This window comes from Ischnura elegans, chromosome 4 (assembly GCF_921293095.1).
Source record: "Ischnura elegans chromosome 4, ioIscEleg1.1, whole genome shotgun sequence".
Classification (NCBI taxonomy): domain Eukaryota; kingdom Metazoa; phylum Arthropoda; class Insecta; order Odonata; family Coenagrionidae; genus Ischnura; species Ischnura elegans.
This window is the reverse complement of record NC_060249.1, coordinates 8,899,018-8,911,527: the sequence shown is the minus strand read 5'-3', so window position 1 is coordinate 8,911,527 and position 12,510 is coordinate 8,899,018. Positions and strand designations below refer to the sequence as shown.

The following is a 12,510-nucleotide window of genomic DNA, read 5'->3' as shown; positions in this document are numbered from 1 at the left end:
AGAAAATTCCACCATTTCGGGCCCAAACTCACACGTTAAAAAGTCATTTTAATAATATCAAGTAAATCTGTAATATTTTTAATAACATATTCCTAGTTGGACAGCTTTTCACATAATTTGCATATATTTCCATACCCTTGTTGATATGATCTTCACAGATGAATCACAGTTTTTTTTTTTAAACATCCCAGATTTCTGCGAATGGCTCGGAGCCACAGGCTTCTACTTCTTGCGTTTTTATGCAAACTAATAAATGGTTTATCAGCCACCTTGGTTGACGTATTTCTATAGCCAGCTACTAAACAATACTTATACCTCGAACTCATCTCGCTGGCTAATTACAATGATAGGGAGCTGAGTGGATGTATGGAGAGGGCACTACAAAAGCAAGGTGAAAGTTTGGGATTTAAACAATCTTGCCAGCGTATTTATCATTATTGAAGATAAATATATACTGCATACCATTAAATGATCGGCTACTCTACTAAAAATCATCAGTGGACTCCTTATGGGTTGATTAGGTACACTTGAATCATCCGTATTGGCACACTATTAGCCCAGTGGTGGACTGCTTTGGGTGACGGTTCGGCACAGATGATGTTATTAAGGCTTCTCCAGCAGTGCCTTGGGGGAGGGAGTTTTCGCTGCACTTTAAAATTCATTACTTTTATAAATGAATATCTCGCAAATGAAAACTCAGTTTTACATGAAGTTTTCTTTGTTGAATTCAGAAAATAATTTTCAGTCCGCCAGTGAAATACAAAAATTCAAGCAAGTTCCCCATTGCACTTGATTTTTGGAAGTAAACATAATCCAAATTTGGTGTCCAGGTAAAAATATCCAGTGCTACACAAAATATTGCAGAAATGTTGCGCTTGTGTTGACAAATGTACTTAAAACGTCTGTTAAAACCAATTAAGGGATAAATATCTATTGAAATCTAAATGATTATGACTAACTTTCATGAATCCTCTGGGTAGAACTATCCCTCATCATCCGCTAGTATTGAAATTTATATGATTTTCCTCACAGTGCATTACTTGTCGAGCATGAGAACATGATTAGGTTCAAGATACGGGACACCGAAACAGAGATGGTGCTTCACTCAATATCACACACCACTAGATGCATTCAGAGTTAGAAAACTAGGCTTGGACTATCTTTTAAAGTCATTGTGACTCTCAAGACTATCTTTTGTAAGTGACTTTCAACCATGTATAAGAAGTGTTTTTCACCACCGGCTCGCTGAGGAAGACCACCCATTATGTGCCAAAATACACATTTGAGCTGCTCCTTGTTCTATTCTGACTATCGACACACTTCTTGGAGCTTATTTCTCCTGAAGTGTTGAAGCCATCCATGTGTGAGTGAATTTGTGTGTGTGTACACCCATCAACAACTAGACATTTTTAGCAGGGTCTCTTAAGTCTCTCAGTTGTCAACCAATATTCCTTAGTTTAGGTTCCTTTAGCACTCGCCCCAAAGGATCTTGTATACGTGCTTGTGTGTGCTTCCTGCACACCAGCACATCAATTTGATTCATGTTTGCGAGGAGGACAAGTGTTGAGAGATACAATTGAGTTTTTCATTTCATGAGGAATAATGCAATTTACCTGGCAATTTCCATATCTATGGTATTGTAGCAATAAGACACTGTGAACAGTAAATTTCATTCCTACAGTCCTCTGACCCAGTATCGAGCCTAGGCTAGCATGACATTTAGGGGTTTATCTGATACAATTATCATTATTTTTCGCACAAAACCTCTGATAGTATTCAAAGTAGCTTTCAATATTACCTTTTAATCTATAATATTGACTTCCGAACAGTTTCATTAATGGTGTAGATAAATCCAAGGAACAAAAAAATTACTCTCTTTTTCCTTGTGAAAATAAAAACAACAGTCACTGGCTACTAAGCCATTAATATGCACATGTTGATACAAAATTGTAAATGTACTCCAAGTCACAACAACAAGAGCACTGATGTACCTTCTATTGGTAGTACCTTGCAGTTAGTTCAAAATAATTCTAAAGGCCTTCAAATAAGGTTAAAAAATATTCATCCATAGCAAAATTATATTCACTGGGTAATAATTTTTTCCAAGGCTACAAATATTTTATTAACATTTATTTTCAAAGTATTTGAATAATTAAAACCTAATTTTTTGTGAGCTTCAAGCTTTTGTTGCTTGACCCCTGCCTTACATTTGCAAATAAATGTACAAAACTTATCCACCATGCATATATTATGTAATATAATTTTATGTAATTTACATCTATGCCCCACAATTCCTCCCATAATTGTTTCTTAACAACAAAAATTACAAATTATATCTATATTTTCATTTCAACAAAAATTACATCAATTAGCGCAATTAACTCAATAGAGGATCACCCAGACAATGCTGCACATATTATATACACACTAAAATTTGTAAGAAGGAGAAGCCATTAATTAAGATTTCCAAAATGTTAACTAACACTCACCAATATGATAGGATGTCATTGATTTTGTTGCCTTCTCGAGTTTCGGCTAGCATTGCAGCTAGGAATACATCCAGCCATGCTGCTCGCTGCTTATTGAGAGAAAAAGACATTGAAATTAAGTAAGGAAATGTATAGATGTAAGATAAATCAATTTGAATTTTGAGCAATGAACACCACCAAGATAGTGAATATATCAATAATACATATACACAGATGGGTCATTCCATGTCAGTTCATCCAGGCATGACACCCACCGACTCGGATTTTGATGAAACTTGCCAATTTTCATCCTTCCATGTAGGAATGAAACAGTGTAAAATATTTCTTGGCTATCTCTAATAGTTTTTTTTTCACGACCATTTGAAGTTTGAGTGAAACTGCAGTTTCTCAATGAATGCGGTCTCCAGAGGCACTTGTACCTCTAGAGGGAAATAATTTGTCTCATCCATAGTTTTCATCCAATTCTTATGAAAATTTGCAGGTTTACTATAGAAGTCATGAGGATTCCAAATACTAATTGAAAAATATCCTAAGGGATATTGGAAATTCTCTAAACTCATATGTTTCATAAGATTTTAGAAAATTTTGCGTCAAAAACATGATTCTATAAAACATCAAATTTTGACCTGAGGCAATATCTGAATCAAGCTAAATTATTTTTTCTAATATTCCTTAAGGTATGAACCACCACCTGTAAAAATAAAATTCATGGCTTTTTGCTTGCTTTGTTGTTTAAAAAAATTTTATGTAAAAAAAATCCCTTTTCACGACTCTGGTAGTCAGTGTTGGGGCCTCCTTCAAGTATGATGAAATGCTTGTGTTAACTGTTTTCTCTATGTAAGCAAATATTTACAACATGAATCTAGTACACAATAAGTTCAAAAATTAAAACATTTTTAATGTGCAGGTTGTTTTTCTCCCGATAAGAAAAATATATTTTTGAAATAGAATATTTTAAGGAATTCATAGCACTTACTCATCATTGCTGGGGATAACTTGATTGTTGCTTTATAAAACATATCAAAATACAGGATATCTATATCCCTTTCTTAACAGCTAAGATTTGTTACAGAAACGTGCTTGATTAAGCAATATATATATTGAGAGCTATTTTTTAAAATATTAATATATTACCTAGTATCTGCAAGATACAGTAAACTCCTGACTGTCCAGGCTTGTGATGGCAAGAGGTGACATGAATAATTGGAAAACACTGATAATCCGAACATTTACTTTTTTTTCTTACAATGTTCATAATTTACGTAAATCAAACTATATACTAATATTTATGTAAGTATATAAGTCTATCAACTTACATTGCTTCAAGGACTTCTTGTGAGCTTTCTCAACCTGACTGCATATCTATTTTAGTCCCACCCAACGGACAGAATGCTGTACCTGAAGCACCCTCCACGCAATCTCAATGAAACTACTGTCACATAAGGCTAGATTCACAGTGACACAGAGAACAACATCTCAGAATCTCAATATGTTTTAACGGCCAACATAAAGGATAAAATATGAGATATTTTCCAAATCTATCGGCATTTGGAATCTCTTTTTTCCCAATAAAGGACTTTAATAAATGTAAGATGAGAGTGGTCACAAATCTCCAATAAACACCATTTATTTTTTGTTAACGGCATGTTTCCTAACCAACACACCCACTGAGGTGGCTTGAAGGGAACTAAGTAAATGAAGAAGTTGGTCAAAAATCTGTTTTATTATTATTAAAAAATTATTTTATCTGTCATCAGTAGATGAGTTCAGCAAAAAGAAGCCAACTGTCCAATTAACACAGGTTTCACAGGGAATGCAACAGTACTGAGCAGGTTCATATAAAGTATTAAGCAAATGATCATTTTCCAAACTTCCTCAGTTCAATCAGACACTGGGATCACTTCTGCTAATGTTTTAAATGAAAAAAAGACTGCAAAAATCATTTTTCAAATAATAGGTGTTCGGTATTGCAAGAGCATTTTATTTTTCCGGACCTGGAAATCGATGCACATTCTCTCACCCATTTTTAGGGTGAGAATTCCATTTCAAGTAAATGCAAAGGGGGCAGAGACCCATTGTCGTAAGATATTAGAGAATAAAATGAAAAAGTGAGAAAATTAGGATTTCCCACGCAACTACAAATAAAAAAACCGCACTAAACTCTGTCGACAAGCCCGATCCATTCGCAATTCTTCAGCTCCATGTATAAATGCCTGCATATCTTTGCATGAGTAATAACTCCAAAGTACCTACAAAATGAATACTTTCGCGAGGATGCAAAGCTTCATGGTCTTTTGCCTATTGCGGATCGTATGACAATCACCACGGAAAAACTACCACGGTTGATAGGAAAATCCTGCTCTCCAAACCATTTCATGCATACAATTTGAAGTTAAGAAACCAATATTATAATTAAATGAAGATAACAATGACAATTTATATCACAGACGCACTGCTATCGAGACTTACCTCTGGAGTGGAGCTCTCAGCTGTGATGAAGGACTCCCAAATTTCTTGAATATCTTCGGCAGGAATCATTTTGATTTGTCTCCCGCTAGCAAATGGCAAAACTAAATTCAAAACAGGGCATCTACATAGAACAAAAGAAATAGTTATTTAAATCAATTATTCCACACGCTTATAACAGCAAAAATTGAAAGATTAAATCACTTCAGTTACCGCTGTTCGATATTTGAGGTCAATAGAATGCTTAATACTATGAAACACCAATAAAACAAGAGGTTATGTAATTTGCAACCACCACCATAGGAGAAAGTGTTTTACAACTTACCGTTAAACATTTACATAACGAGGCTGACGAAGAACTGCCTTCCATTCATGCTTCATATCTGATACCTGGATTTTAATACTTGAATCACAAGTGCATGCGCCTTAATCGACCCTTAATAACCTAATACAGCAGATATTTGACACCATAACCAACCATAATTAGCAAACTGCGAAAACAAATCACCACAATAATGCGCAGAAATAGGGCGTCAAAATCAACACAATTCACTCAATTTACACCATTATTTCACTTTTAGTGATATAAACAACATTTCAGACACTCATTGGCCCTAAAACTGCTAAAACATCACACAACTAGAACTGTCACAATCACAAATTCTTCCCCACCCCTGTTTTGTTCCAACAAGGTCGCAGTGGCTGCTGGGCGAATTCGGCAAATGCTCCTGCTCCTCCTGCTGATCCCGTGCATCCCGTGCGCTTTGCCGATGTTCATTTGTCACCCGCGCTTTTCTTTTCAGTCAAGTGTAAGTCGTTGATATATTAATTTTATATTAGACCATTTCAATCAGTCGTGGAACCAATGGACTATCGTAAGTCATATTTTACCCTATCCTCATATTTTTAAAATCTAAATCCATAATCTAAAATACACTTAACTTTTTAAAGCCGTGAAAAGAATAAAATCTATAGTGGGCATTTACCGCGTGGGCTAAGTTTAATCACGTTCTTTCCTGGCATTGCTACCTTCTAAACTTGCCTAGGAAAGGGAGAATTCACTGAAAAAATGAATGTGGAGGGTGATTCTTTATGATTTTTACGTATGAACTCAGAAATATGGCCCCTATTTCAGGATATAACCATGTCAAATTACGTGCACACGCACGTGATTTTATAGTTCAGTGAATGGCTGTGTTGCTTCTTTTCAATTGTTTTATTTGCCCCTATTCTGTGCTCATTTGCTTTATATATATCGTGGAATTTTGGGATGCCTCCTAAATACAGAGTTGAGTGTGAAAGTAATTCTAATTCATGGAATACATGCCATGGAGAGCATTCATAATTGTGGTTGCGTTCCGAAACATTCATGCGTCAGCGCATCAGTAGACTATCGTAAATCTTGTAATGTCGATTTAACCTTTCCATAATTGGATGGAAAGGGATTTGAAAAATATTTTAGAGATGCTGTGGAGTGTACTCCCTCCTCATACGAACCCCTGAAATGTTCACCATCCATTAAATAATGCACCCCTAGGAAAAAATGATTGCCTAGCCGCAGTAATAGGGTAGTTTCCTTCATCAAAGAAAAAAAGGCAATAATTGCGATTCGTTACCCACCATTAGTGTATTCATAATATACAAATTATTTCGTTTTATAAATGCCGGTTTAGACGAATGGCAATGGTCCATTTTTATCCTCATTTGAAAAGGGCCAGATTGGCGCCCATGCGATGCCACTCCACGTGACGTCACAGGGACCTAGTTTCTATAGGAGAAGATAGGAGTTATACATCGTCTGAGGTTACCAATGCATGCATGAGTCACAGATCTCAGGGAAACATGTCTTAAAAATCACTTATTAAAACTGGCTAAGGTCGGAAAGTTTTCCTCGTTTGATAAGGTATTAATAATCCTTATTTAAGCCAAGCGCTACCAGGCGGCAGGGCACTAGGCTACCCGCTGGCAGCCTGCGACGTATCAGCGCTAAGCCTCGCCTCAAGGTCACCTCACCGGGCGGAGGGGGAACCAGAAATACGACGTACGGAGAGATTTCCCATCATTCCTACTTACGCGTCGCGTTTTCGCGCGCTTGTAAGTTTTCACTTTTCATTTAATCGCGAAAAATAGATATTGTCATTTAAAAATCTAAAAGCGTGAAATACGTACTCCAGGAGTAATAATCTTTCGATTTAGGCAATAAAAAAATAATAGGAAACCACCCTATTGTTTAACTATATATTACTAAAAAGAGCATCCTTTTATTTACTTTATATTTTCAGTGGCTAATTTAAATTTACTGCTATCAATTAAAAAATTTAGTATTTTTATTCTTTTTGTTTTAAGGCAACTCAAAGTGAGAAATGTTTTTGACCTAACGCCCTCCTTTTATACACCAGGAATGCATACCTTAGAGGGAAAAAATGAAGATTCATTCTACTTAGCATGCATAATGGATAAAAATTTAATACCTGATGAATCATTGGTTACATCCACGTACTGGCTTAATGCAAGTTCAATATTGTGTACTTCCATTGCATCAAATGTGTGCTAATGCCCACAGCTACAGCTATAGCTGTGGGTGTTTTCACACAATTAGTTAGCTAACTGGAAACAGGGAAGCAATTTGCACGGCGAATTTTTCAATGGCAAATCACATAATTGTTTTAATTTAGGCTACTGACTTTTAGTTACTTTTACTTAGGCTAATTTAGACTATGTGCATGCATATTTATACAGTATACTTTTACTTACTATTCCGATAAGCAGTGAGTGCATCCACATGATCGGCTGCCCATCCATTTCTGTGCAGATATAGATAGTAATTGTCTCAGACTAGCTTTTCTCAACACTGGGCTGTAAATTTACCAATAATCAATCCCATGAATTTGATTGTATCCTTGAGCTTCTAGTCTGGCTTTGTTTCTCTGAGTATTACCACTTTTACTTATTTTTAAACTAAACACCCATTTAAATGAATAACATTAATATTCTTAGGTTTCTTTAATTCTTTCATGGTCTGATTTTATTCTAAATTGTCATTCTCTTGTCTCATTGCAGCTGTCTACTTTTCCCTATCATCTCTACACATTGATTCTTTTACAGTTTGAGGTTATGAGAATATATCACCTGGATCTCTGTCCTCACAAACACAATTAGCCTTACAACATCAACACTCCCTTAACTTTCTCTTTCTCTTGCTCTCAGTGGCCTATGCATTGGTTTGGTCTCTGATTCATCCATATCCAATTCGACACCAATTTAACTTATGCCTGTTGTATCCATTAAGTCAACAACAATGTCCTCATCAGTTCCCCCTGATTGGACATGAGGTACCCAATTCAAAAGAATCTTACGTACAAAGGTATCGATGAGATGAGAGAATTTGGCTGCGCACAAAATAATTTTGTTATTTTGCTCTCCCCCTTAGAAAATGGCAAAGAGGTTTTGGCATGGATTTTGGGCCAATAGGAGAAAATACTCTCCTTAAACTTCATGTCCGTGGACAAGTGGATCTTCTTTTCATGCTAACTATTCAGCATGTGTTTCTTCACTCCCATGCAGTGGCGCTGCGAGGGGGGGGTTTTTGGGGATAAAACCCCTCCAGAGCTCACAGAAATTTTTAAGTTAAATCTATTTTACTTAATTGAATTAATATTGCTTATAGAATAGTGTGAGGACAAATAAAATATCCCTCAGAATACTGTAAAAATCACCATTTTGAACAACCATTTATCTTAATTTTTTCTGGCAAAAGGCCTCCGCAACTCCCACTTACCATGCTGGGTATGCAATACCCCCAAGCCCCCCAGTATTAGTTGCGCCTGAAACCCCCCTAGCCTTAATTCCTAGCTGTGCCGCTGCTCCCATGTACACTAGGGCGGATCGCAAAAATCGATTTTTTTCAAATCCATCGAGCCCAATGAAAAAAGTTGAGGGACCGATCAAAAAAAAGGCCTGAAAATTTTGAGACCTCTACGTGAACCCCTGACCCTCGCTCAGATGCAATTTAGGGGGGGAGGGTCAAAATTCGAAAAATATAATATTTTATGGTCATTCCCTTTAGATTTTGCTGAGTTTCTAACCTTCTAGGTGTAGGACAAAATTTTCGTGCATTTTGACGTATCTGCCACCGTTTAGGCACAAAATGCATAATTTGAGTCCGCGCCCGCGAAGAAAATATTCCAACGCCCACGCAGCGTCGCGGATACAAGAGCAGCAAGCCGATCCCGTCCCCTCCCCGCTCGCTTCTCCCCCTCCAACGCCTCGAATGCAGCAAAATTCATCCCGCGTGTGCGGCTAGGAGGGCGTTCATCTTTGATGATATAAATCGGAAGATGGTGGAAGGTAAAAAAGGATGCGTAGTGAGACGACTTGTCCTTTATTTGGCGCCTCGTCGGCGTCAAACCAATCAATGTTACCAACTTATAGAGAAGTGATGAAATATTTTAGATCTGCGAACGCAGGAAAGGAGCCTACGGTCTATGAAGACGCCTCTCGAGTGGCTATGATGGTGTGGGAACTTAGGTTATGCACTTGTATTCCGGTATTGTCCGACAGCTGGAGATCATCCCTTTCTACAAGGGGTTATTCCATATTCGCCAGACCCATGTCATGAATTTGATGCTAAATCAAATCAATTGCCCCCCCCCCCCCCAAAGATGCTAAATCTGCCCTTCTAGAAAACATAATGGCAGCGATGGGAAGCATCTGTGCTTTTGTTGATGCCATAGGAACAGAGATGGTCTGACTAGGTCGGCTGATCGGCGATCGACGCAGGCCCCGAACTTAGGGGTCCCCCACAAAGCTCCCGTCTATTGTGAAGGGTATGTGAGAGGTGTGCTTAAAAAAAGCTTCGGATTGCTTGAACCATAGTTTTTTTCGGCAATGATAAAATTCTATGGTACATTAGTTTCGTTATTTGCAAAATACTCAGCGTAAAAAGATTGTGTAAAAATGAATGAAATAAAGGTGTTAGTAGATAAAAGATATCTTGATGCTTTTTTGAAAGGGTTATTATTCTAAAAGATTATTTTTGATTTTTTTGTATAGATTTCAATACAGTTTTAATCAAGCAACAACTTCACTAAATAGATAATAGAACCATTATACATTATAAACTTTTATAAGGTGTGAACTTTTCAGTGTTTTTTCTTGCGAAAGTGAAATTTTTTATTATCCATTTTATCTCGTTTTTAAGAATAAGAATTGCGTCAAATCCATTTCCGGGCATACCACTTCCTAAAATATTCCGGTGGAGGACCCTCGTAAGGAGGGCCCAATCGTTATCCCCAGCCGAGGGCCCCCAGATCGCTCGCCCCTGCACAGGAAAGGTCATTTTATACGAAGTTAAAAGTTGCTGGCGCTGTACTTCCGCGTCTTCCTCATGCTTTAATGGCGAATTTGTTGAGCGATCGGAGATTGAAAAAAAACAGCCCGCGTATTACGCATGCGGCAGATACCTAAAATTGCGAGAGAGATTAGCAAGTAACATTTCACAACCATAAGACCATACGCGGTTGCGGCAGCAATTACGTTGGAAAGCTCATGTGACTTCAGCTACCTAGTCATTTTTGCTATCATATAGTTTTTTTGTAATAAATACAACGAGTGGGGATAGGCTGTATTTAAATAAGTGATATGCTGATACGCTATTACGTGGCGTGAGATCCTCTATTATACCTTTTGATCTCTTAGTGGAGACCGTCTTGCTGTCGGAAGTTTTTCGGATGAAAATGAAAGGCGCTAATTCGCACTCGACCGGCCGCATCTCGAATATATCGGTAGCACATAGGATCCGGCGCAAAATATTAAATCCTTGAACTTGATGAAATACCAAGGAAGGCTGCGCGAACTATAAAAACTGCTAATCCCATGATAACCCAATGTTGCTTCTAATTGTAATTAACATAAAAAATTATGCATTTTCAGCTCCATTCAGGAAAGATTTAAACTACGCAATCTTTTGTGCTGTAAAGTTTATTGCCGAAATATGTAGCTGCCACAATAATTAATATGATTAAGCACAGAATTTTCACTTTTCTAAAATGAGAAATCTTGAAAATAAATTCATCCCAGAAGAGGCTCTGGATTAGAAAGGGTTATAAGTTTACTCAGCTTTTAAACAGGCTGGGAGCCGCTAAATACTCGGAGTCTTTCATGCTTAAGGAGTATTTTTAGATTTCTTGAGCTATTAGGAACGGACATATTTCAGAACGTCACAGAAAAAACCATCTTAGTACTTAACTATTTTTCCGGATCCGGCTGGAAGGATATAATGAGAGAGATATGGTTTGTAGATAAAAATAACTTTTACTGATATGCACCACATGCATTGTAAAGGAGGTGACCCGGTAAGCCGGTGCTCGTATTTGAAATAATGATCCGATTTAAGAATTCGAGCTCTCCAAATGTGCGAATCGGCGAGAGAATTGAGTGAATTGAAAATTGATCGGATCATTTTTTAAATATAAGCGCCGTCCTAGCGACGCAGGTTTCAGTGAGAAATCATCCAGATGTTGGGATCTTTTGTGATCAAATCCCCATAAAAGTTTTGTGCGTATTGACAGCGATAATTCGCTGAAACCCGGGTCGCCTACTTTGAAAGTGGTATTAGGAAAAGTTATTTTATCAACTAAATATTTAATTACAAACCTTTGAGTGGAATATCAAGTTAAAGAAGGAATGAAGAATGTTGGAGAGAGATATTTTGGTGAACTATTTAGGTGTAGGTATTTGTTTTTCCCAGAACTATAAAGGCATGAACATATTACATATTCTTGAGCTATTAAGACCGGGTGTCTTTCAAAGAGACGTAGAAATCATCACGTTAGCACTTTATTCATGAGCACACATTAATTTGTGTTCACAGGGGCGGTCTGGCGGCAGGTTGGCTGGTCGGCGATCGCGGAGGGCCCCGAGCTTAGGGGGCCTCCACAACACTCGCGTCTATCGTGAAGTGTGTATGAAAGGCGTAATAAAATAGACGATTACTCGAGCCAATTTTTTTATTATTATAAGATTCTACGTTTTCGTCGGTTGCTTCATTTATGACATACTCAGCGTAAAACGTATGTACAAAAAGAAATTAAATAAAGGTGTTGGAAGATAAAAGAGAACCTGATGATTTTTTGAAAGTGTTATTCGAAAGTTTATTTTAGAGAATTTTTAGATTTCAGTGCAGTTTCAAGGAGAAAATTCACTAAATAGATAATTATAATACGTTATTAAATTTTTTAAGCTGGAAAATCATCACTTTTCGTGGTATTTTTTTAGGAAATTGCTACTTTTTATTCACTTTTATCTAGTTTTTTAGAGCCAGAATAGCATCATAACCCACTTCCGGGAATGCAATTTCCTAAAGTTTTCCATGTGAGGACTCCATAGGCCCCATAATGAGCTCCAGCTGAGGGCCCCCAATCACCCCAGACCGCCCCTCTGTGTTCAAGGAAAAAGCACGTAAATATATAAATGGAAAGGGGGAACTCGGTAGTCACATGTCTCCAACTAACATAGCCATTTTTTCTATTTTTTTGTTAACGGCTGGTGTCCAAAC

General features: G+C 37.3%; 1 protein-coding gene across 3 annotated transcripts in view; it reads right to left on the bottom strand.

Annotated features, from left to right (window-relative positions):
* The window catches only part of LOC124157044 (lysosomal-trafficking regulator), a 107,476-nt gene extending 101,798 nt beyond the window's left edge, over positions 1-5,678 (bottom strand). For 2 of the 3 annotated variants that reach the window (XM_046531516.1, XM_046531518.1), the window contains exons 1-3: positions 5,281-5,678; positions 4,959-5,079; positions 2,490-2,578 (exon numbers count right to left, since the gene is read on the bottom strand). In XM_046531516.1, the coding sequence (XP_046387472.1) occupies positions 2,490-2,578; positions 4,959-5,027 (158 nt within the window). In that variant the 5' untranslated portion in view covers positions 5,028-5,079; positions 5,281-5,678. The remainder of the gene's footprint in view (positions 1-2,489; positions 2,579-4,958; positions 5,080-5,280) is intronic. The other variant, XM_046531517.1, reaches the window with a different exon arrangement.
* Between the last annotated feature and the right edge of the window lie 6,832 nt (positions 5,679-12,510).